The 25538-nt window shown below is 37.4% G+C and overlaps 1 protein-coding gene and 1 long non-coding RNA gene across 13 annotated transcripts in view; one reads left to right on the top strand and one right to left on the bottom strand.

The window, feature by feature from the left end:
* Positions 1–17225, bottom strand: part of LOC123384896 — a 28643-nt gene extending 11418 nt beyond the window's left edge. The window contains exons 1-3 of the long non-coding RNA XR_006596621.1: positions 16067–17225; positions 14857–14973; positions 5666–5787 (exon numbers count right to left, since the gene is read on the bottom strand). This is a non-coding gene — a long non-coding RNA (uncharacterized LOC123384896). The remainder of the gene's footprint in view (positions 1–5665; positions 5788–14856; positions 14974–16066) is intronic.
* RXFP1 (relaxin family peptide receptor 1) overlaps positions 1–25538 on the top strand; it is a 135650-nt gene that overhangs the window by 70349 nt on the left and 39763 nt on the right. For 9 of the 12 annotated variants that reach the window (XM_045055739.1, XM_045055736.1, XM_045055738.1 and 6 more), the window contains exons 3-5: positions 11140–11238; positions 14794–14980; positions 20286–20357. In XM_045055739.1, the coding sequence (XP_044911674.1) occupies positions 11140–11238; positions 14794–14980; positions 20286–20357 (358 nt within the window). Of the gene's footprint in view, positions 1–11139; positions 11239–14793; positions 14981–20285; positions 20358–25538 lie in introns of those variants that run through there. The other 3 variants (XM_045055737.1, XM_019828782.3, XM_019828784.3) reach the window with 2 other exon arrangements.

Raw genomic sequence — 25538 nt, 5'->3', positions numbered from 1 at the left:
TTCTGGTTTCCCCCAGATTCTGCTGTCTAGGGAAATGGGAGGACAAGAAGACCCTTCTACTCTCCCTCTCTGGTCCAACTGTCTTGTGCAGACTGGGAATAGCAAAGCTCGTTCTTCTGTTATGTTTTTCCAAATTTCAGTGCTCAAATTAGGCCTTTGAAAATCAAATACTAAGAATTTGATTCCTTTTGTTATCTGCACGCTTCTGTGTCATCCTTTCTCCAAAACAACAAAAGCGGAAAACTTTAGCTGCCTGCTCTAGGAAAAAGGACAGAGAATAAGAAAACTTCAAGGGAAGAAAAACTTTGTTAATATCCCAAAATATTTTTCTGCATTTACTAATCTATAAGAATTAGATAAACAGTATTTATTTATGAGTGTGATGGTGATGATATGTATTTTTAAATATAATTTTTAAATTTTTAAGTGGGCCTGCATTTAAAACTCTGGAATACCAAATATTCTTTCATTTCCTAAATACAGTTTTTTATACAACGGTCAGAATGATGGGAAAGGCAGGCAGTTTGATGTAGAACTTAGCTCTTCGCATTTTAGAATATTCCATTAAAGTTAGTGGTCTGCCTTTTTCAAGGTTAAAAACACAAGAGGAAAAGTGACATGGGTCATAAATATGTACTAATACACAACCATGCATTGTCTGTTCAAAAATATGTGGTTTTCTATTTCTTATTCTCAAAATAGCACTGGAAATACCTAAGGAACTGAAACTTTCACTTTTCTCTACACACAAACCTCATTTTATTTTTTTTTTAAGTTTTTATTTAAATTCCAGTTAGTTATCATACAGTGTAATATTAGTTTCAGGTGTAGAATTTAGTGATTCAACACTTACATACAATACCTGGTGCTCATCACAAGAGTGTTCCTTAATCCCCATCACCTATTTAACCCATCCCCCACTTACCTCCCCTCTGGTAACCATCAGTTTGTTCTCTACATTTAAGAGTCTGTTTCTTGGTTTGCTTCTCTCTCTTGTTTCCCTTTGCTGTACAAACCTCATTTTAACCTCAAGCTTGTTTATCAAACAATGCTTAAACAATGTTTGGGTTAACTTCACAAAGACTTTCATCTCAGAACACTTCCTACTTGATAGGCCACAAAAGGTAGTTTCTTCAGTGGCCTTAATTTTCTTTAAATATGCCCAGGATAATGTCACACCCTTTAATTTCTTCAGAGCTGCCTCCAAAGGTATTAGGAGCCTACAAAGAGGCTAATACTTTCTGTCCAGCAAATTACTATTGTCATTCAAATTCAAGGAGATCCCACACAGTTAGTTGGATGAATTGTTCTGCCTGGCCAGTCAGCATCCAAAGGTTTATTCTAATGGCCCAGGGCACCTTTACTCTGGGGATCATTCCTTTCTGAGAAAAAGATACTCCCAAGAATGGGTGCTGAGGTGAGTAAATGTCTCAGAATCAGGAATGCTCCACTTTACATGAACCCAAACTTGATAAATTATCTGTTCATTCATTAGTCAATAAACATGCATACTTTGTAACCCATAAGATTTATGCCTTCATTTTAATAATTAAAAAAAAAAAAAGGAGACCATTTGACACAGCATTATTACATCATCCTTTGTTTTGGCCTCCTCTCTGTCAGAGACACAAGTCCCTTAACCTTGGATTATTCCAAACCCAAACATCAGGGGTGCCCAGGAGTGGCTGCTGAAAATTGATGGGAACTTTTGGGAATCCTGCTCTGAGAAATAGAGGCAGCAGCCTCCCCTGAGGGCTGGCAAGAGGTGCTGCAGTTCTGAGCTCCACCAGAAATGCTGATCTCCTAGGTAGTTTTGGAGCCCAGAAATCTGCATTTTTAACAAACATGGCAGATGAACATACTTGTTAACGTTTTGAAATGATTCACTTCCCAATGCACAGACAATATTATTACCCTGTTTAGAACACCTAGAAAGTGGTTAATTAGTGTAGAGCAGTGGTTTTCAAAGGCATCAGATCAGGCTTGTAAAAACCTAGATTGTTCCTCCCTCCTCCCCCCATCTACAGTTTCTGATTCAATGTCTCTGGAGTAAGACTCAAGAATTTCCTTTTGTTTGAAGTCCCCAAGTGATGCTAATGCTGCTAGTCCTGGATCTACACTTTGAAAACCAAGTGATCTAGACAGACTCTTTCTTGTGCAAATGAGAAAACAAACACTTTCCAAAATGTATGGCATCTTAGGGGCGCCTGGGTGGTTAAGCATCCGACTTCGGCTCAGGTCATGATCTCACGGTCGGTGAGTTCGAGCCCCGCGTCGGGCTCTGTGCTGACAGCTCAGAGTCTGTCTGGAGCCTGTTTCAGATTCTGTGTCTCCCTCTCTCTCTGCCCCTCCCCTGTTCATGCTCTGTCTCTCTCTGTCTCAAAAATAAATAAACGTTAAAAAAAATTTTTTTAAATAAAAAACCAAAATGTATGGCATCTTATAACAAGAATTAAACAAAATTAAAAATACCTCTTTTTAAAAAAATTTTTTAACGTATATCTTATTTATTTTGAGAAAGAAATAGAGCAAGCAGGGGAGAGGCAGAGATAGAGGGAAAGAGAAAATCCCAAGCAGGCTCGGTGCAGTCAGGACAGAGCCCCACAGGGGCTCGAACTCATAAACTATGAGATCATGACCTGAGCTGAAATCAAAAGTCAGACACTTAACCGACTGAGCCACACAGATGCCCCTAAAGATATTTCTTTAATGCCTGTGTTCTCTTTCATCATATTAGCATGCATTATTAATCCTAAGTGGAGATATAGGATGCAGCATTTCCAAATGTATTTCACCACAGAGCTCTCTCCTCGAGGAGGATCCTGGGAAACTATTTGAGGAAAGCCCAATATAGCACCATAACAAATTAGTGCATTTTAAGAAACTTGGACCTTTCCCATTCCCATCCAGACCTCATCCGTCGAACCACCCCCACCCCTATATTTCTGCCCCAGTGCCAGAAGAATCTGAGAGCACAGGAGGGGCAGGTACATTGTCCAGAATACAAATCATTGTGTAATCCATTTTTCCATAAAACTAAAATTATAACGGGTACCTGGCAGGCTTGGTCGGTGGAGCGCGTGACTCTTAAACTCAGTGTTGTAAATTCAAGCCCTACATTTGGGTGTAGAGATTACTTAAAAATAAAATCTTTAAAAAAACTAAATTATGGGGCGCCTGGGTGGTGCAGTCGGTTAAGCGTCCGACTTCAGCCAGGTCACGATCTCGCGGTCCCGAGTTCGAGCCCCACGTCGGGCTCTGGGCTGATGGCTCAGAGCCTGGAACCTGCTTCTGATTCTGTGTCTCCCTCTCTCTCTCTGCCCCTCCCCCGTTCATGCTGTGTCTCTGTCTCAAAAATAAATAAACGTTAAAAAAAATTAAAAAATAAAAATAAAAAAACTAAATTATAACAAATACTTGATGCAAGTGAAATGATGTTTTAGTATTTCATATACTTCATATACTTTAGAGGAGCTAGTAAGAGCCATATTTTAAATATATTTAAAGTAGCTTTGTAGTCACTGAAGTATATAAAAAATGCATAGGTTTATAAGATTATTTCCTACTATACTGCCATAAGGAGATAAAATGCATATACAAATAAGTAGAGTATGAAGCAGATTACAATAAGCATAAAAAGAAAGATATAAGCAATTTAAGTAAATTATAAGTAATTATATAAATAACTATATATACATATGTAAATTAAGGACCACTTGCAATCTTATTGGAGTGTTTGAGCTACTCATTATTAACAATCAACAACTTTGCTAAAGAAAAGAAGTATGCCTCTTCTGATGGACAAGATTTTTGTGTGACTAAATTAGCTGTGCTCTACTGCAGTGGGAGAAGGGCTCCAGCTAACTAGGGTGAATTTCATAACGCAGTTCTCCCAAAACCTGTTCTAAGACTCACATGGGACACCAGTGGAAACTATGGATTCCTAGACCCCATACTAACCAAACAAATCAGAATCTACAGTAGAAGATCCTGGAAAACTGTGTTTTTGATAAGTGCTCCAGTTCCCAAATTTTATTGTAGAATAAGAGAGACTGGGTTTTCTCTGAGGAGTCTTTGAGGGTAGAGCCTCATTCATTCATTTATTCATTCACTCACTCAGTTAGCAAATATGTACTGAGCTCATGTGGCATACACCACCAGATTTTTCTTCATCTGTGTCATTAATTTTTATTTACATTGTTAAATAACAAATATTCAACTGAATAAACTGATCAAATTGGCTTTATGTAAGGATTCGTGAACCAAGCAGCATCCAATATAGCAGGTAGAAAGAAGTTCCTTTGAGCTGCAGAAAAGGAAAAGTTTCTAAAGACAGAGGAGGGGGAAAAAAAAGGAAATAATTAACCAAGAATGCATTGTTTTAGGCAAGGTTGCCCTACTAAGAGAAACAGAGGGGGTTTATCAGTGGATTATCTCCTAGTGCTGACCAGGAAATTTCAAATTGACTGGTTAAAGGTCACATTCCTGGGGAGTTAAGACTACAATTAGGTTAGGTATTAAGTCTTGCTTTGCTGATTTGGGGATTAGCACAAGTGACATTATTTGGAGTCTGCTGTCTCATTTTTAACAATAGTATCATTCCATCATTTTCTAGCTAGAAAAAATTCTTTTTCAATAAACATTTATATTGTTAATCAACACTATTATTCACTCAGCAATACATAAGGAAATGATACGCCCTAACACAATGGTCTTCTAGTAAAGTGCTCATTATATGACCTTATGATGCACACAAAAAAACCAGACAACCAAACTTTAGTGGGATCATTACCAAAGTATGAAAAACCATTCTGCTCACTGCCCCAAACATCCTTAAGAATGAAGGATTTAAAATATAGAAGCACATATTCCAAAAGCTGTTTTCTTAAAAATGCTAACTTTCCAACTTTGCAATTTTGGCTATAATTCCTATGTTCTATATTCCTGCCTTCTGGTGGGGGGAAGTAATGAGTGGGAAGAAGCAAATGCTTTGGGAAGGCAGAAAGAAAGGTAAAAACTAATTCCTAAAAAGCTTGTGTGTTTGAAGATGTTGCTGTTTAAAAAGAGATGGTCCCCAAAAAGATATGCTCTATCCAGGGAAGTATAAGCAGGTTTGTCTTGCTTCTTTCTGCATTCTAAAAGTACCCACATCTATACTAATATCACATCTCTTTCCTTTTTTTTTTTTTTTTGACTCTGTGTGTGTGTGCGTGTGTGTGTGTGTGTGTGTGAGTGTGAGTGAGTATGTTGTGTTGAGGTACAATAAGGTAGAAAAGGAGAAAAAAGGAGTAGGATTAAGAAAATGAAAAGAGAAGCAGCATCAATAACTACACATGTCAATTTGTTGGACTAAATCATTGCAACCAAGGCCACAGAGTGAACCTCTTAAAATAGAGAGCAATGGTGAGGGACAAAGTATTAGCACAGGATGCCGAGCCCATGATTTTAAGCACTGAACTATCAGTTAATGGTAAAAAAAATGCGGCAAATTGAAATAGTTCAGTTGTAAAAATTCAGTTCCATACAGGGCCTGCTAAAGAACCAGAGTGAAAGAAAATCAACATCTACTGGCACTCACCCCATCCCTGATCTCATAAATTTCCCAGCAGCAGTGAAACACTAACCATAGAAACAGCCCTGTGTTTCTGGAATGCTGTCACCTCACCTCATTTCCATTGCTGTTTTCTGAGGTCTGGACGGATGTGTCAGGAACATGAACATGAACATGAACGTGGGGCAGGGGGTGTCCTCCTCCTCCTCCTACAAAGCCAACAAGGCGCTGGCAGCCTGAAAGGAGAAATTCTTCAGACCTTTGCAAACCACTTCTGCCTTTGCTCTCTAGATACACAACAAGCTTGTTTATAAAAATAATCAGTGCCTCAACATATCCAGAGCCAAATGACTTATCTTACATGTCTTATTTATAACATGTAAATGTATAAAAAATCATAGCATAAATCTATAAAAAAATTTATTTTTTAAATTAATGTTTTAGTAATACTTTAATGATTTACAATGTTTTCAAGTAGCAATAGTGATGAGCTTAAATTCCAGTTAATAACTACTTCTGGTTGTTATTTAAATGAATTTTTGGGGATGCCTGGGTGGCTCAGTTGATTAAGCATCTGACTCCAGCTCAGGTCACCATCTCATGGTTAGTAAGTTCGAGCCCCGCATTGGGCTCTGTGCTGTAAGCTCAGAGCCTGGAGGCTGTTTCGGATTCTGTGTCTCCCTCTCTCTCTGCCCTACCCCTTCTCACACTCTGTCTCTCAAAAATAAGTAAATGTTAAAAAAATTTAATAAATGAATTTTTGTATAATTCACACAATTCTGATATAAGAGCCTCAATAATGGAAATGAAATAGACAACAGAAAAATAAGCAATAAATAGTATTGGTTAAATATTTAAAGCCAATGTCACACAAAAGCTGAAATTCTGTAGGTAGACTATGTATTGATAAATCATCTATTTGGCCTAGGAAAGAAAAATTTTTAATTATTTTATTATTTTAACTCTTTAGTAAATTTTGATAATCTGTTTCACTTAAACATCTTAGAAGCAGTTTTTCCATCTGTAAATGAAGTGACAATAGTGACCAAATAGAATTATGAGGATAAAATAAAGTACCTAGTACAATGTAGTAGGTATTTGCTAAACACAAGTGCTCTCAGAGCTAAGTGCTAATATTCAATTTCTCTGTTAAAATGGGAGAATTAAAATCTCTCACAGAATCCTCCTTTCTTATATCTAAAGATATGAACCAAGTTTTTTTAAAGTAAAACCTTTGCAAAAAATCAACAAACACAGCCAAACCAGTAAAGGGGGAAAGCCAATGCTGTAAACCAAAACCGGACAGCCAAGGAAACAAATAGGTAATTCTGAGCCCAGAAGAATAGATCATTTTGTAAGGCTCTTAAACCTATCCCTAGAACCCATACTGGAGATGCAGAAAAATGCTGGAAAATGTCATCATTTCTGTAGTGAGACCACAAAATTAAACTACACCAAAGCTCATAGTTTCAGAAAAAATGCACTGCTTTGTTCTCACTCATGAGATTCCACCTGGGCTCCCAAAATGTTATAAATGTCCAACCACACTTAAACCATATTTTAATCCAATAATTCAAAAGGTCTCTGTATCTATCAGGGTTTAATGGAAAAACCAGAACCCATTCTAGGTATGTTAAACAGAATTTAGATACAAAATTCCCGGTAAGGCTGGAAGAGTGGGCGTCAGCAAGGCTCCCATTGGTGCCATTGAATCCAAGAACACATCAACATAGCTGCAATCCAAAGACTGAGACAGTGACTACCCCAATCACTGCTGATCCTGCTGTCCCTACCACTAACACAACTGCCTCTTCACACCCACAGAGCTGGTAATACTCGAATTGTCATGCTGCTGCCATAAGTGCCTCTTAACACAGTGTCTCTGTTTCAGACATAGCAGCAGGAAAATGATCTCTACCTTTCTTCTATCAACCAAAATATGTGTGAGTGCACATGATCCTGGCTGTAAAGAAGACGTGAAATGTTGTGAGCTTTGCAGTCTCTACTTTCCAGGAACACACCAATGAAGGGGGAGTTGAACAGAGGTTGAGCAAGCCAATCTACAGTATCCACCATAGGTCCTTTTCAGCTCTACAATACATGGGCCATGTCCCTCATAATCCACCCCTTTGGTGACTCAATGCCCATAAGTGTTTGCCTCTTGACTTTATTTAGTCTAAGGCAACAATGAGTCTTGATTCCCGTCAACAATCTGGCAAACTACTGCTTGAGCCAGCACACTGAATCCAGAAACCTGTGTTAATTAGCTGTGCTCAAAGTTATAGTCCCTCCTCCTAGTATAGTACACTTAGAAATTGTTCCCAAACAATTCCCTTGAGTTTCTGCCTATTTAAAATAGCAAAATCTTTTGGTATGTAGATCTTCTTTTTCTGAGTCCAACTTGTGCTTGGCTTCTTGGGTGTGTTAGGATCTGACTCTAGTTATAATAGTCTGGGAAGCAGAAAAGAATACTCAAAATGTGGGGCCCTTTGAAGAGACCTCAGAAGTTATTTACCTCAAGTAAAGTAACTAGCACGTCTCCAACAGACTACAACCAACCTTATGGGACAGGGAAGGGAGAGGTTTTTGCTGACAGGAAAGGTTCCACGGGACGGGGATTCAAAGTATTTAAATTCAACTCAACGTACTCAAATGTCCCGTTATAATTTGCAGGGCTTCTCTCCTTCCAAATCTGTGTCTTAATGTTCACTTAAAAGAGATAGCAAAACATGAATTCAGCTTATGCTGTAACCTTTGTAATCCACTGGATCAGAGTCTATCAGATTTGAGGTTACATCAATCCTGAGATCACAAGAGATAAAAGATTATCTTAGAGTGATCATGGAAGCTCAGTAGTTCTCTGAACTTTTTCATACTGATAAGATTGAACCTAAACCCTGGGCTTACCATTTTCTAGCTTTAACCTCCCCAGGACATCTCCATAGCTATCTTATTCCACAACTCTAGAAATTTCTCATTTTCATTCTAATGATTTACCATAGCAACTACTGTGCCAGAGTGTAGCCTTCTAAGAGGCACATCATAAGGCAGACATAAGTGATCATTGAAGTCACTTCTTTGTCACAGTGTGACATAAACTTTGAGAGTCCCATTTTCTAATAGTAACAGTATTGCCATTATCTTCAACACCAACCAGTTCAAATCATCAATCTAATGTTTCCATCCTTGAGATCACTATCTGCAATCCCTTCTAGAAGGAAGAAACAGAAACCACTCTCATTGGGGGGAGCTTAAGAAAAAGCAGATTTCATGCTAGGAAGAAGGTGTTTATAGAATCACTGTTAAGGCTATAGAAGCAAGAATCAGGAGTGGAGAACAAATCACCATAATTGCAAGCCCAAGATCAAGAAGTACTGGTGACATTCTGTCACTGTCACTAGTACTGCTAATAATCTCTTTACTTGTGAAACTGAACCCTGAGACTGGTTGCAGTAGCTGCCCCAACTCCCCAACTCCCACTATATACCCACAAGACTGGTATCTATAAACTTCCAATCTCACATGCGTGCATTCAAATGGAAGAACTTATCTGTAACAAGAACCCTAGTTGCTAAAGGTATGGAAAACATAGATTTGAGCTACCAACTTCTAAAGAACAAGAAAGCATTCTAAACCCAGTATAGAACAAAGGAGAAACAAACTGCACAAAATCTACCACAGACTCAATAGCTTGTAGTCTCTATTTGGCTGTATAACCTCAGTCTTTCCAATTTCCTCCCATTCTTCCTGTTTCTCTAAGATACCATCCTCATGTTGTCAGAGGCTGGGGAGGCACCTTGAACTGATACCTGGGTATTCAGTGGATGGTATTTTCTGTTCTAGGATGTTGTTCCTGGCCACCTAGTTACTGGTACCCATGTGGGGTCTCATGCTGAAGAGTGTGGTTGGTAAACTTGAGGGCCATCACTTATCTCCCTCTGAACTGAGATCTCATTATATTATTTTGCTACTTCTATTTTGAAATCTTCTGTAATAGACAAGTTTTAAAACTAAAGAGGCATGCTAAAGGAAGAATATTTTAAATACAATGTTTAAATAAACTTGTATTCAATTTTTCACTTTTAGTGGGATTTCTAAAAGCAAGACTAATTTTACAAGTATAAATAGCATTTATGCTAGACTTAATACTAATTTATAAAAACAGGAAAATTTTGGGGTGGCTGGGTGGCTTAGTCAGTTAAGCCTCCGATTCTTGGCTTCAGCTCAAGTCATGATCTCATGGTTTGTGAGTTTGGACCCTGCATCAGGCTCCATGCTGACAGTGCAGAGCCTGCCTGGGATTCTCTGTCTCCCTCTCTCTCTGCCCCTCTTCTGCTCTGTCTTTCAAAATAAATAAACTTTAAAAATTTTTTTAAAAAACAAGAAAATTTTATAGGTTTTATCATCTTCTCATATGTTTATGCATCCTTAAAGAGTCTTGGCAACATTCTGAAAAAATTTTAAAACCTCTGGAAAGAATCTCTGGAAGGCTTGTACCATCTGCAAAGATGTCCAGAGAAGTTGCTCCTACACCCCCATGCAAAGTCCATTCTATCACATGATTGGCTTCCTTGTCTCTTATGTTTAGTATTAACTAAAAGGTCATAAGGAATTTTGTACGGTAAAATTATTTCTTTGGTTTTCTCCCCAAAGAAGGACTTTTATAATTTTTATGTTTTTTAATTTTGTTTATTATTTATTTATTTTTGAGAGGTAGAGACAGAATATGAGCAGGGAAGGGGCAGAGAGAGAAGGAGGCACAGAATCTGAAGCAGGCTCCAGGCTCTGAGCTGTCAGCACAGAGCACGACACGGGGCTCTGAACTCATGAACCATGAGATCATGACCTGGGCCAAAATCAGATGCTTTACCAACTGAGCCACCCAGGCGCCCCAATTTTTATGGTTTTTTAAATGATACAAGAGCTTAATATCAAAATCAGAAAATATAAATGAGAAAATATGTAAGCACTCAGAAGATAATTCCTGTTAAAACCATCCATGACACCATGGTGCCCTTTAAAAGAGAGAACGAACGAACGAACGAACGAACGAATGAACGAACGAACGAACGAACGAACAAAAGAAAGAAAGAAAGAAAGAAAGAAAGAAAGAAAGAAAGAAAGAAAGAAAGAAAGAAAGAAAGAGAGAGAGAAAGGAAAAAGTAAGCAACGTGATCATGCTGGTCAGGTTCTTTTTTTCTTTAACAGTCATGATCATCTATCCATGTTAATACATCTCCACTATCAGTTTAAATGATAGAAGAGAGAATCATAATTAATATGCTAGGAACAGTATGCTGTGTTTCAGTACTTAAGAAAGCACTGTTTCTTAAAATGTAGTTCAAACACTACTTGCCAAAGAATCACCTACAGTGCCCATAGTGGAAATGTGGGGACCCATCTCAGACATGTGAAATCAGGACCTCTAGGTGGGGGCCCAGAAATTTCCATTTCTCAACAAGCTCCCAGATGATGCTTGTCTCTCTTGTGACAATCACCTGTTTATTTTAAAGAGAGGACCTATTTTTCCCAACACACCAGAGTATTTCTGTTTTCTTGAATTTTCTGCTTTCTGATTTTTATTTTAGGAGACAACAATGGATGGCCTATACAATTTGACAAATACTTTGCCAGTTACTACAAAATGACTTCCTTGTATCACTTTGAGACACAAACATCTGAATGCCGTAAGTGATCAGAGGGATTGAGTCTCCTTTTCCATGAGTTCATAATAAGATATCATGTTTTTAAAAGTTGGATCCAACATATTTTTTAAAAGGTTACTTATAGTTTTCTAACTGCAAACTCTATCAGACATGTAGCCTTAATTTGAGAATTCTATTCAAAAGTGACTCAGGGATCCCAAGTAAAAAAAAACAATACATTATGCCAGATACTGTTGTGAACAAAATTAGTGTCTGTCAGTCAGGGTTGCTATTGTATGTCCCTTTTTCACAATCACTATAGACTCTGATACAAAGGGAACTGTAGAAACAGAAGGGCAGAGAAGCCGTTTGGATTTTAATGTTTGCAAGTGAAAAAGCTTCTGGGATCTAAACTACTTTAGAAATACAAAAAATTCTCATCAATACAAGAGCTATTAATACAAGAGCTATAACCTGCTATGTTTAGTCGCATACTGAAAACTTCCAACACGCAGGAGGGGCTGTGGGAGGGTATGACCTTAGGACGGACTCTGCAATATTTTAGAACATGAAGATCTTGTCAATTTTTCCTTTTAAATAATTTGTGTTTATTCTGATAAATTATGCAAATGTAAATTTGTGCCAGGGAGTTACAATTGGATCTTAGCTCTGCCAAACCTTGGTTAAGTAGTTGGGGGTGGGAGTGGAGAGAATCCTTTACTATATTATTTCCTTTATGTTCTATTACAAGTTGTAAAGTATAGTTTTTTTCTTAAGGTTTAATATTTTTTTTGTCTTCAGCATTCATATGAGAATAATAAAAAACTACTACTAACAGTCCCCAATTTAAGGACCATACTTCTATCCTGCCAATCCACAGATTACAAGCAATCTGTCTCAGTCTAACATTTTCTCCTTGTACAGAAACCAAATTACTCGATCGTTGAAAAGCTAAAACTTTTTGAGAATGAAAAAGGTAACAGGTATAATTTAACTGCTAATAGAATAAAAACAAAAAACAAAAAAAAACTAATGAATTATGCCATGTTATCTCAAAACATGGATTTTATTTTTTTGTTTTATTGTATAGCCTTTCCTGAGTCTATAGACTCAGAGGCTACCAGCACTAACTTGCTGGTGCATTACTTATCTTTTTTATTTTAACATTGTGGAAATATCCTGTATAAACCATTTGTATCATATTTTCACTTAGCATTTTGACATAATCAGGTATCCATGCTATTATAAGCTCTTTTTGAATATACTATATTTTTTAAGTGTCATAATTTGCTTACTCATTCTTTGATTGTTGGATATTTTGGTGTTATTTTTTTTTTTTTTTCATTTTTCCCTATTACAGGTAACCCTGTAATCAATGTATATGAATTATTTTAACTCTGTCAATATAAAGAGAAAAACACACTGGAAGTAATGCTAATTTCACTCCCTCCATTTTAACCCTTCCTAGTCTCACTCTCAGAACCTTCATCTTCTTTCCCAACCCACACCCTTCCTTCCCCACAACACTCACGTTAGACATGGCTGTAACTTGGAGACAGAATCCACTTTCAGAGATCCATAGCCAAAATGGTTACTTACAACCATAAAACTGTTTAAAAGTTCTTGGTGGAGACTGTTTACAAAAAACACAAAACCTAAGTTATGATTTTGATCTCTTGTAATCCTACAAAATAGTCTGCAGAGTTATTTGGGAGGAGAGGTAGAACACCTGTCATCCCATAGCTGAGCAAAGGGAAGTTTAGTAGGTCAAAATCATCCACCACTTTGTCATGGAAATCTCTAGTTTGCATTAAGACACTTTTCTGCTCTCTGGAGGCTTTACAGTAAAGGTAAAAAACTGGAAGCCTACAAGCAGAAAATTCTCATAGAAAGTTTTCTTTGTTCTGTGATGTTTTAAAATATTTTAAGTTGGCTATTATCATTTTTTAAAATAGGTACATAAGTACCTATGTATGACATTGTATTTCTGGCTTCTTTGAGAAAGTTGGTTGACTTGGCTACACATGTTCTTATCCTAATATGGCAACAGTTAGGAGAAGCTGTTCCACTGGGACATCTGGACAATGCCTACACCTATTTTGCCAGTCCCCTGGACATAAGAGTCTGTACCTCTACCATACAGGTTAGGGTTTCAAAGTAAACGTAGAGGGAAAACACTCCTCATTGTTCTCATTAATCAACCATTCCTATTGTACTATTGAGCTATATGAACACATCATTGAAAGTCTAACAGACATTAGAACTATGAGGTCACATCTTTAAGACCATCACTACAGCCCCACAAGATGGCCAAAGGGATACATTCAACTCTTCCTCTTCCCAATGGCAGCAGTGAGAATAGAATGGCTGGCTATGCATTAAAAAAGTTCACTCCCAGGGGGCCTGGGTGGCTCAGTAGGCTCAATGTCTAACTTTGGCTCAGGTTATGATTTCACGGTTGGTGGGTTCAAACCCCACAACAGGCTTGCTGATGTCAGCATGCAGCCCACTTTGGGTCCTCTGTTCCCTTCTCTCTCTGCCCCTCCTCCACTTGTGCGCTCTCTCTCTCAAAAATAAATAAAACATTTTTTTAAAAAATTCACTCCCATAAATGACATTTTTGACATCCTTACATCCCTATGTAATCCAATCCAAAAGAAGATCATAAAAAATCCTTTAAAGAACTCCTGAATTTTCCAGAAAAAAAAAAAAGAATTCTACCAACACTATAATTCATGTTTAGTTCTCCTCTTTCTCGCTAGTTAAAAATGACTTAGTCTTCCATTAAGGGTTAGATTATGCTATTAATAAATACTTTATTTTTTAATGTTTTATTTACTTTTGAGAGAGAGAGAGAGCAAGCATGAGTGAGAGGGGCAGAAAGAGAGAGGGACAGAGGATCTGAAACAGGCTCTGCACTGACAGCAGCAAGCCCAGTTGGGGGCTCAAACTCATGAATGGTGAGATCATGACCTGAGTCGAAGTCGAGGCTCACTTTTACTGAGCTTCCACCCAGGCACCCCGATAAGTACTTTATTCTTTTTTTTTTTTTTAATTTTTTTTTCAACGTTTATTTATTTTTGGGACAGAGAGAGACAAAGCATGAACGGGGGAGGGGCGGGGAGAGAGGGAGACACAGAATCGAAACAGGCTCCAGGCTCTGAGCCATCATCAGCCCAGAGCCTGACGCGGGGCTCGAACTCCCGGACCGCGAGATCGTGACCTGGCTGAAGTCGGACGCTTAACCGACTGCGCCACCCAGGCGCCCCAATACTTTATTCTTAAGTAGCAGCTTTAACATGGACATTAAAGCCCATCACACACTGTCAGTCATGTGACCCCTGGACATAACCACTCTCCTTGTATGAGTAAAAGCAGATGACTTCATTCATTTTTGCAGCAAATGGAGAAGAGTAGTCTGCTATTTAAAGAAACAAAAAATGCGTGGGTTCGTAAATTGTATGTTTTCTCATCTTAGTGTTCTAGCATCATTTTAACATTCAATTAAAAGCAAACTTTGTAAACTTAATTTAAAGCAGTGCCCAAATTGCTTAGGTAAAACAGGACATACTTTTGTACTGAATAATTTTCTCATAGTTTCTCATTTCTTTCTTTTCATTACCCTCCTCTTCCTGGTCCCTCACTATCCCCATTCCTTACTACTTCCTCCTTGTTCAGTGGTCGGTTCTGTGCCCGTGCCATGTCTTTGCCGAGGTTTAGAGGTTGACTGTGATGAGACCAATTTACGAGCTGTTCCATCAGTTTCTTCAAATGTGACTAAAATGTAAGTAGAAAAGAATGGCTTCAACCTGACAGCCAGAATAGCACCTGGAAAATTGTATCATACTTAAGGCCTTGTCATTATGAATGCATTTTTATTCAAAGATGATCTCATTGTTCTCCATCAATTATAATGATTGCTGATATTTATTTTACATTTAGTAAATGCTAGGCCCTACTCTAAATTCATCTATATATTAATTTCTTTGGTCCCTGATAATAATCCTATCAAGTATTTAGTGTCTCCACGTTTTACCTAAACAAAAAATGTCATCATTTATGTGCAAGTAAAGAGAAAAGACTGCCAGTTAAACTATGATATAGAATTTTCTTATTACAAGAATGGACATTTATTGAAAGAGTTCTTTTAGACTTTGTTAGAAACATTCCTATCTACAAACAAGCAAAAAAAGAAAAAAAGAAAAAGAAAAGAAAAGAAGGGACAAAAACTGTATAAAATATTCCTAGAACTTCACATTTAAAATCTAACTCTTCTGAATCACATCTGACTGAGAGAGGTTGCTATTGTTTTTTTCCCAAGTAACTCAAGCTTATATATATAAAAGAAAATTATCTTCACAATAAGTGGTTTGTTGATCCAGTAATAATTCCAATTCAACAAACTTTAGGAACACAGTCACACACATTTGGCTGAAACTTTTCAAAAGCAATCAGTGGAGGATAGATATTTTCATCCAATATTTTTGCTGAGTTTTTTGTCTCACCCAAGTGTTTTAGTGCCTTATGGTTCTGACTTTTGAGTATATGAAGACAAAATCGGAGTAATTCTTAAATTTAAAAATACAGGTAAGTCCTGCCTTTGTCAACCCAAACCACATAACACAGCAACTCATATGCTTGAAGTATAAGAGGTGGGGAGAGCTAGAGTTCAGAGTTCCTGTGGATAGTGGTGCCATCAAATTAACAGAATCTGGGAGGGTTTACTCAATTGATAGTGACCTGAGGAGTTTATTCAACTTGGTAATAAGCTAAGAATATCAAACGGGTGAAACCACAAAGACTTATTTTCCAAGGTAGGTGATAATCCCACCTGAACTAAGGCAAGCATTCTACCCTATCCCCAACTCACCTCGCTCTTTCTCGATAATTAGTCTTAGTATTTTGCTAGAATTAAATAACAATCTGAGATTCCATGGAGAGTTGCCATGCTTTAAGTCATGACTGGACCTGTTCGGTATAAAAATTGATGATGATTGCATTCTATTTTCAAGGAAAAACATTGATCACCCCCACTGCTTGTATCAAATTAGCAGAAAATCAAAGAATACCCTGATGCTGCCAGTCCCATTTTTCACTTTCCTACAAGTAAGATTTGAATCTGTTCTTCTGCAACTTAACTAAACTTTGCATAAGAAAGGAAGAGATGGACAGAACTGGAGGAATGGAAGAAGATAGGCAATGACTAACCAGACAGTGTGTACCCCTAAAGAATACCTAAAGGCATTCTGATCCAAATTTAAATAAAAAACTGTTTTGGCTCAATGCATACATTCACACATCCATTCACACAAACGTTCATAAAGAGGTGTGTGCAGTCCTGTGGGCCACCAGTTTTTAACCCTTGGTACAGAGAAAAAAAAAACTGGGATCAGCTCCTTGTGAATGACTGACTACAGGAAAAGGAGAGAGAAGGAAGAGTCCAAGATGATTTCAGAGTTTCCCTCCTGAGTAAATAGAGTGATCCAAGAATGGGGACACTTGGTGACAGTAAGTGGCTAAGATTAGGACTCCAATTTTAGATGGATTTTTCAACTTGAGGTTAACAGGTCACTCAGCAGAAATTTTCAACAGGCATTTGGAGATGTAGAAATAAAGCTCAGGAGTTTATGTCTGTAACACTTTCTTTTCTGTTTTGTTAAAAAAAAAATGCATTTTCTTGTGCTTTGGATTGAGCAGCTTGATTCAAGTTCCTCATTTCTACTTTTTTCTGCAGAAAGCTGACTCAGCATCATACTCACCCCAGTCTTTATTCAATTCCATAGAGAAAAGGAACACTAGGCTTTACAACAAATACATTAAAAGAGTAAATATCAAATTTTATTACTGAGTTCATTCCATATTTTGAATTGGAACTCTCATAGGGAAATGTCAGAAATGGACTAAATCATATATAAGTTTTAAAGAAACCAATAATTCAGATAATATTTATTAAAGTTGGGGGGGGGTACCTGGGGGGCTCAGTTAAGCTTCCAAGTTCGGCTCAGATCATGATCTCTTGGGTTTGTGAGTTCGAGCCCTGTGTCAGGCTCTGGGCTGCTTCAGATTCCGAGTCTCCCTCTCTCTCTGCCCCTCCCCCGCTCTCACTCTTCTCTCTTCCTCTCAAAAATAAATAAGCATTTAAAAATGTATATATATTTATTGAAGTTGGGATTTTTAAGACATTTCACATAAATGCTAATGACCAAAAGAGACAAACAGATAAACATGATTATTTATGCATTGTTCTAGCTTCCTAAACATTAATTTTGACTGCATAAGAGCTGACGATAAGATGCTGGAATTTAACCACTAAACCACATAATCGATTGTAAGAGCTTTCTTTATCAAAACTGCAGCTAGCTTTGACAATAGTAATTAAACTAAGTAGCTTCTCTCTTTCACACACACACTTCACTTTGTGAAGAGTCAGACTTGGAATATTACATTTTAAAACTCAAGAATTTATTATATTAAAAACTTTGGAGTTTGTCCTATTCCGTGAGAATAATAACACCTACCTTTTTCCGTTTCAACAGGGTATTATGAAAATATCAAGAACGCTATTTGTAAAAATACTTGACATCACTTAGAAGGAAGTAGCCTATAAATCCTAGGCACTCTTAACAACACCAACTTCCTAAGAAACCATAGTTAGGAGTCCTTAAATGAGCTTTCCTTTCCTCTAGAGTAACCTTCCCACTCAGGTGAATTAGCTTTTCCTCTTTTATTCTTTCATTGAACCTCACCTGTGTCTCCTTTAAGCACATCAAATTTCTTCCTTGTACTACAGTGGTTGGGATTCTAATCTCTATCAGAGAAAGGGAAATGCCATAAGCTCCATGGGGGCCTACAAAATGGTTTTTCTATATATCCTCCAAAGTTCCCAATAGAGTATAGTAAGCTCTTAACACTGTTTTTGAATTGAATTTATAAGAAAATATATATAATAAAAATAAAACAAGCTGATTGCCTTTTTAGCCTTGGGCTATAAAACTGAAGTTACTTTCCAAAGAAAAATCTCTATTTATAGATAAAATATGTTCTTTTTCACCCCAATAGAATATAAGCTCTGAAGAGCAGGGATATTACTGGTTATTTTCCAAAGTGCAAATGGAAGGCATTTAACATGTTTGTTAAGAAAATGAATGAATGCATGAGTGAATGAGCACATTTTTGAAAGCACACTAAGATTTTGTCAATATTTTTAAATCAAACCCAAATATTCAACAGTTTATTTGTATACAACACAAACACTGAAACAGGATGTAAAGCAGAATTGAAGACCCAAGCCAAGGGAGAATGATTAGTAGGAAGGGGATTCTCAATTAGCTAACATAAGAAATGAAAGAATATTTAGTGATAGCCTGGCAGCTAAGAATGATTTCAAGAGAGGATTAATAGTTAATCAACCTTTGGCACTCATTCATTAAAAAATTACTAAGTGACTGGTGTTTATATTCTAGAACAGTGTGTCTTAATTTTTTTTTTCTTTTCATTACTGCCCCCCCCAAGCCTTTTTAGACATTGTTTTTCTGTTTGTCCCCTCCTGTGAAATTTTAATACTATATATCTGTTTATGTATACCTGTTCTTCATCCATTTAAAAAGGTAAGACTTTTTAAATTTTTTTTTCATTCCTTTAGAACCAATTTTCACACCTTGGGGCAATAATACCTCCATTGAAAATACTTGCATTCCACGGGGCGCCTGGGTGGCGCAGTGGGTTAAGCGTCCGACTTCAGCCAGGTCACGATCTCGCGGTCCGTGGGTTCGAGCCCCACGTCAGGCTCTGGCCTGATGGCTCAGAGCCTGGAGCCTGTTTCCGATTCTGTGTCTCTCTCTCTCTCTGCCCCTCCCCCGTTCATGCTCTGTCTCTCTCTGTCCCAAAAATAAATAAACGTTGAAAAAAAAAAATTTAAAAAAAGAAAATACTTGCATTCCTAAACTCTAGAATAGCATTTCTCAAATTAGATTCCAAAAATGTGTCCTGGGGAATCTGAGAAACTATTTTTATTTAAGAAGATTTCATTACCAAGTTTAAGCAACACTGGTCCAAAACCAACATAACAACTAACATAGTAGTGCCTACTATACAACACTGTTATAACCCGAGTCCTTTATGTGGATCAAGTATCTCCAAGGGTTTATCCCACAGTGGTTAACCTCCAGACAATCGTCTGTTCCATTGTATTATATAAAGATAGTAATAATAATTGCATCATATTATTACAGTTCATCTAGTCCAAATCCACGCTTTCACAGTTAAAGACACTGACAAGGAATGATTACGTATGATTCATGATTCATGCAAGGGACTCCAGCTGTAATGATTTGCGTTTTGCCCTGTTTGGTTTGCTTTTTTGCTTCTTTAATTTTGTTCCTACTACCTTACATTGCTTTTCCTTAACAGATTAAAGGTTTAGGTCCATCCCAATACAGCCACAATTATGTGGACCTGATTTGTGTCAAGCTGCATATCAAATTGTGATACAAGGGGAAAACTTTCTATACAATTTACTAGAAACAAATAAAATCACTTATTGAATAAAGACGGCTCAATTGTACTTCCCAACTGACAGTTTCCTTCATAACTAATTTTAAAAGGAAGTAGAAATAAAACAACACAACACAAAAAAGCAAAAAATAAAGTGGGATGTGAGCAATGAAATATTGAAGAATATAAAATTACTTACGTACTTGAATGTGCTTTGCAGAAAACACTACTTTTATTGTCACTTCAAAATTGAGATTATAAACCTAATGTTTATTAAATAAAAAGAGAAAGGGAAAATGTAACTGAAAATTATTTTCCCAGTTTAATTATTTTTGTGTTTTGCCAGAATTACAATGTTGTAACCTAAATTTAAGAAAAGATAAATATCTTTAGTAACACAAAATTAACAGTTAGATCCAATTCAAATGGTACTATGGATATGAACGTTAACATCATGAAATAAAATGTTTCCTGAAACCTGGTACCAAAGTAAATAAAGCTTATAATTATTTTATTTTAAATTTATTGTATTATTTGTAGTTTAAAAGTAATGAAGAAAACTTTAAGAAACTTTAATAAATTTACATTTATTTCAGGTCACTTCAGCGGAACTTAATAAGAAAGCTTCCTCCTGATGGCTTCAAGAAGTACCATCACCTTCAGAAGCTGTAAGAAAAAGTTTAATCCCCAGTATTTAATTCACTAACATTGTCTTGGCATGTCTGTTTCTTCTTACATCTGCGGAGACCCAACACTGTTCCGGTGCTTAAGTCTAATTCCTCTTCAGGAAATTATTTAGCTGTTAGCTCAAGACTACCAGGTAACTTTTTTTTTTAGAGGTTCTAGAGGCCATTCTAGAAAAACCTCAGATACTTATTCCCAAAGAAACTAGAGCATATGAGCTATGACTTCTCCTGCCACACACTAGACTGTGAAGAACTTTCTTGCATATGTTTGCAAATTCAGTCTCCAACTAAGAGAGCAAGTCATGGTGGTTTGATACCCCAGAGCATGTTGTCTGGGGGACTTGATTCCATTTTCACATCTGCCATGTAGGTTGAGTTTTCTTTTGGCCTCAAGTAGTATCTGACATGCTAGATTGCCATCAGTTTAGCATTTTCATACATACTCCAAAAATCCATAATGGTCCGGGGTATGTTTACCTAATATCTAGGCCAACTTTGTGACTAAATCATATCATACTTGAACTGCTGGGTTTAAATATCTTGTTCATGAATCACGCTATCTAGAAAAGATCTCAGAATTCTTCATTTCATTTTCATACCTATGTTGCTTTTGATTCTGGTTTCATACTGAATAAACTTCACACATAGATGTATATCTGTATATTCTTCTTTAAGATAACAAATATGAGGCATGTGGGTGGTTCAATCGGGTAAGTGTCTGACTCATGATTTCAGCTCAGGTCATGATCTCAGGGTTCATGAGTTTGAGCCCCACATCAGGCTCTGTGCTGACAGTGCAGAGCCTGCTTGAGATTCTCTCTCTCTGCCTTTCTCCCACCATATACACTCTCTCTCAAAAATAAATAAATAAACATTTAAAAAATTAAGATTAAAAAATAGAAAGCAAAATCAGAAGAAATATTAATCTACTTCATTAAATGAAATGTACTCAAAACCCAGATAATCTGAAAAAAAAAGTATGTTTCATATTTAAAAATAAAAATTTCAATAAAAATTACTTTCAAAACTTTATTCTGGATGTTCAGCAATCAGCAGAGAAGAGCTTTTCAAAATTAGGCATTATATAAAATCTTCAAGAGGATGCTTCTGTATTTTATTTCCTGATTTTTGGAGTATGAAGAATTTTTCTGATCTGTAGCACCACCTTATGTCCACATGTTTAAAAGGAATTAGGACTTCAAATTTAAATATCAAAATTCAGGTTTATGTAATGGTACTTTAGCATTTTTCCATAATAAACATTTTCATAAATTTTTTTAAGATTTTATTTTTAAGTAATCTCTACACCCAACCTTATACCCACAACCCCAAGATCAAGAGTCATATGCTCTACTGACTAAGGCAGCCAAGAGCCCCAAATTAATTCTCAGTTAGCCAATTTGCTATACCTAATAGATCAAAATAGCCTAATTACAAAAAAAAAAAAATTCTACCTGGTTATTAGAGATAAGCTTTGCTCAACCTCCACACAATACAGTCTATTGCTTAGCAGATTATTAAAATAGTTAGAAACAAATAATACATGCTAAAGTTTCTCTGTGTATTAGTGAGGAAGATGCATCCCCTATTATGTGATTGGAACCATAACATGTTCTGTGAAATTGTTATATGCACAATAAACTTATAGTTTAACATAACTTATTGTGTAACATCGTACAAAGTTAGGTTTTCTTGCATGTTGCAGAAATAGAGGATCTTTTTTAGTCAAAATTTCTAATTAACTAAGAATTTGTTCGTATTGGTTTCTTCCTTATTGCTCCTAATATTTATAAATATATATATATATATATATATATATATATATATATATATATATATATATATATATATAAACTTCAGAGTACCCTCAAGGACAACGATGGCCTATACTCAGAACAGGAAGTCAGGCTCAAAGCCTTACCTTGTCATTCCCTACAATCTGGGGCCAGTGCACGCAGAAATGCAAAGCTTTACAAGGATGCAGTTGATGCAATTTCTTGTGCTCTGGTCTCTGTTTCCTTTGACCTCCAATTAACACAGGCCAATCTAGTTAATTATATAAAACTACATTCTTGTCTTGACATGCTAGTCTAATTTATATTCTTCTAGTCTTTATTTTTATTCCTTTTTTTTCTTTTGTCATAAATACTTCTTATAAGTTTCTTCAAACACTTTTTAAAGCAAGACTTGGAGTGTCAAATTAATGAAATTGGAGCTGACTTGCTTAGCAGATTTATGATTAACATGGAATATGATTTGGGGCCTTAAAGGTGTCACATTTTGTACTTTTGCCAGCACTATCCTAAACACCTATATTTCCATTATAGCAGGAAATGTTAAAAAGTCTGACTTCTGAGCCTGTTTGATAAGTGAGTGCCTTACTGTGCATTAAAGTTTCACTAATAGAAAATTCAAGGGGAGGAGTTAAATGGTGGAGCAGTAGGAAGACCCTCTGCTTGCCTCATCCCTCGAACACAGCCAGATAAATATCAAATCATTCTGAGCACCCAAGAAATCGAACTGAGGACTGAGACAGCAAAACTGCACAAGTAGAGGGAGAAAAACAGCCGCATCATGGAAGTTAGTTGCTGCAGAGAGTTGATTTGGGGGAGAAAAAAATTGCAAGGACTGCAGAGGGGTAGGAGCCCTGATCATGGAGAGAGGAGAAAGAGAGAGAGAGAGAGAGAGAGAGAGAGAGAGAGAGAGAGCATGAAAGCAGTGAACATGGGATCGCACAAGAAAAACTCTTCCGCAAAACCATTGACTCAGAAAAGGAGAGGGGCTGACAATCACAAGTTTTTATAAGCAGTGGAGCTCAAAGTCTAAAGTTTTAGAAGTCTGTGAAATCACCACGGTCATTCCTAGTGGGTTTAGTAGTGCTCCTGTGGGGAAAGAGGGCAGAGGCCCAGGAGCAGACAGCATGCTCTGAGGATCCCCTAGGTCACACAGGGAGAAATAGTTCTGCTTGGAGTGCATTTGGGAGAGGCAGCACTGCCTCTCAGGTGACAAAAGAGAAGGTGGGCATCATTGAATATTCCCATTAATTAGCATAGCAGCAGAGGCACCTACAGAAGGTAGCTAACCTAGAAGCCAGCTTTTGGGTGTGCTTTGTCATAAACTCCTAGCCCCCATGGTCGTGCATCTGCTTTTCTGGGAAAAACCAGCCCCAGCCACAGTGTGGCAAGACCCTCCTCCAGAGGATCAGCGTGGGTCTGTGCTATACTGCGTCCCTGAACTTGGAGCTTTGAAACTCACTCACATGCCTGACATAAAACACAGGAGTACTGTGCTGCCAGAAGAATAGACGGCTTGGAAACAGAGAGGATGAACGCAGGGTTTCTGATGGAAGAAGCCTGAGACACAAGAGAGGAGACTGTTTGCTCTTCTGTAAAGGTTTCCTGAACAGCAACAGGCATGAACTCCCCTCTCTAGAGATGACAGAGTGGGGGATGCCATTTTCCCTCTGCCCATCAGCACTTCTGTGAGCAACACAGCACCCCCAGCTTACACTAAGCCTCATCCCAATATGTCCTGCAGGGTCATCTTTACAAAGGCAAGTCTGCCTGAGAACCAGTTCAGCAGGCCTCTCCCCCAGAAGACTAGCACAAACCCCCCTGCAAATACCAAGTCCACTGATCATAGAGTGTGCAAAGCCTCAGCTCTGGGGGATATAGGATCTAGCCTTTTTTTTTTTTTTTAATGTTTATTTATTTTTGAGAGAGAAAGAGAGAGAATGAGTGGGGGAGGGACAGAGAGAGGGGACAGAGGATCCGAAATGGGCTCTGCATTGACAGGCTGACAGCAGAGAACCCAATGTGGGGCTCAAACTCACGAACTACAAGATCATGACCTGAGCTGAAGTTGGAAGCTTAACCAACTGGGCCACCCAGGCACCCCAGGATCTAGCCTTTTCTAACAAGCAGACCAAAACATCTCTAGTTAAAACACGCCAAACACTGGACCAGGTCCAAATACTCCACATTGCAGGCAGGGAGAAACTCTGCAGAGGACTGATCTAAGAGAAAGAGCAGCCAAATCACAATAGCAGAAAGCACAGAACATAACACCAAAAAAATGTCCTGAAGTACCAGGCCGTGGACAGTATGACTTCTTCTTAATATAACCATTACTCTCAGAAGCAGGAAACAAAACAGGTTTTCCTAACACACAGTAGACAGAGGTCTAGGCAAAGGCCAAGATGGACGACTTCATCCAAAAAGAAAAACTGGAAGATGTAATGGGCAGGGATCTAATCGAAACAGATATAAGTAATATGTCTGAACCAGAATATAAAGCAACAATCATGAGTATACTAGCTGGCCTTGAGAAAAGCATAGAAGAAACCAGAGAGAACCTTACCACAGATATAAAAGAACTAAAAACTAGTAAGGCCTAATAAAAAAAATGTTATAACTGAGATGCAAAACTGACTGGATGTAGTGACAACAAGGATGGATAAAATGGAGGAATGAATCCATGATATAGAAGATAAAATTATGGAAAACAATGAGGCTGACACAAAGAGGAAAAAAAAGATATTGGATCACAAATGTAGACTTAGGGAACTCAATGATTCCATTAAGCATAATAGCATTAGTGTCATAGAGGTCCCAGAAGAAGAAGGCAAGGAAGAGGGGGCACAAGGTTTGTTTGAGCAAATTATAACTGAAAACTTCCCTAATCTGGGGAAGGAAATAGACATTGAAATCCAAAAGGCACAGATAACTCTCATCAAAATCAACAAAAGCCAGCCATCACTAAGACATATTATAGTCAAACTGACTACACACAAACAAGGACAGAATCTGGAAAGCAGCAAGAGAAAAAAGTCCTTAACCTATAAGGGAAGACACATCAAGTTTACAGCAGATCTATCTACAGAAACTTGGCAGGTCAGAAAGGAGTGGCATGATTTTTCAATGTACTGGATGGGAAAAATATGCAGCCAAAAATACATTATCCAGCAAGGCTGTAATACAGAATAGAAGGAGAGATAAAGAATTTCCCAGACAAACAAACACTAAAAGAGTACAACCACTAAACCAGCCCTGCAAGAAACATTAAAGGGGACTCTTTGATGGGGGGAAAAAGATCAAAAGCAACAAAGACTAGAAAGAAACAGAGAACATCACCAGAAACACCAATTTTACAGGTATTACAACG

This window comes from Felis catus, chromosome B1, assembly GCF_018350175.1.
Source record: "Felis catus isolate Fca126 chromosome B1, F.catus_Fca126_mat1.0, whole genome shotgun sequence".
Classification (NCBI taxonomy): Eukaryota; Metazoa; Chordata; class Mammalia; order Carnivora; family Felidae; genus Felis; species Felis catus.
The sequence above is the reverse complement of the archived record's forward strand: the minus strand, read 5'-3'. Positions and strand labels throughout refer to the sequence as shown.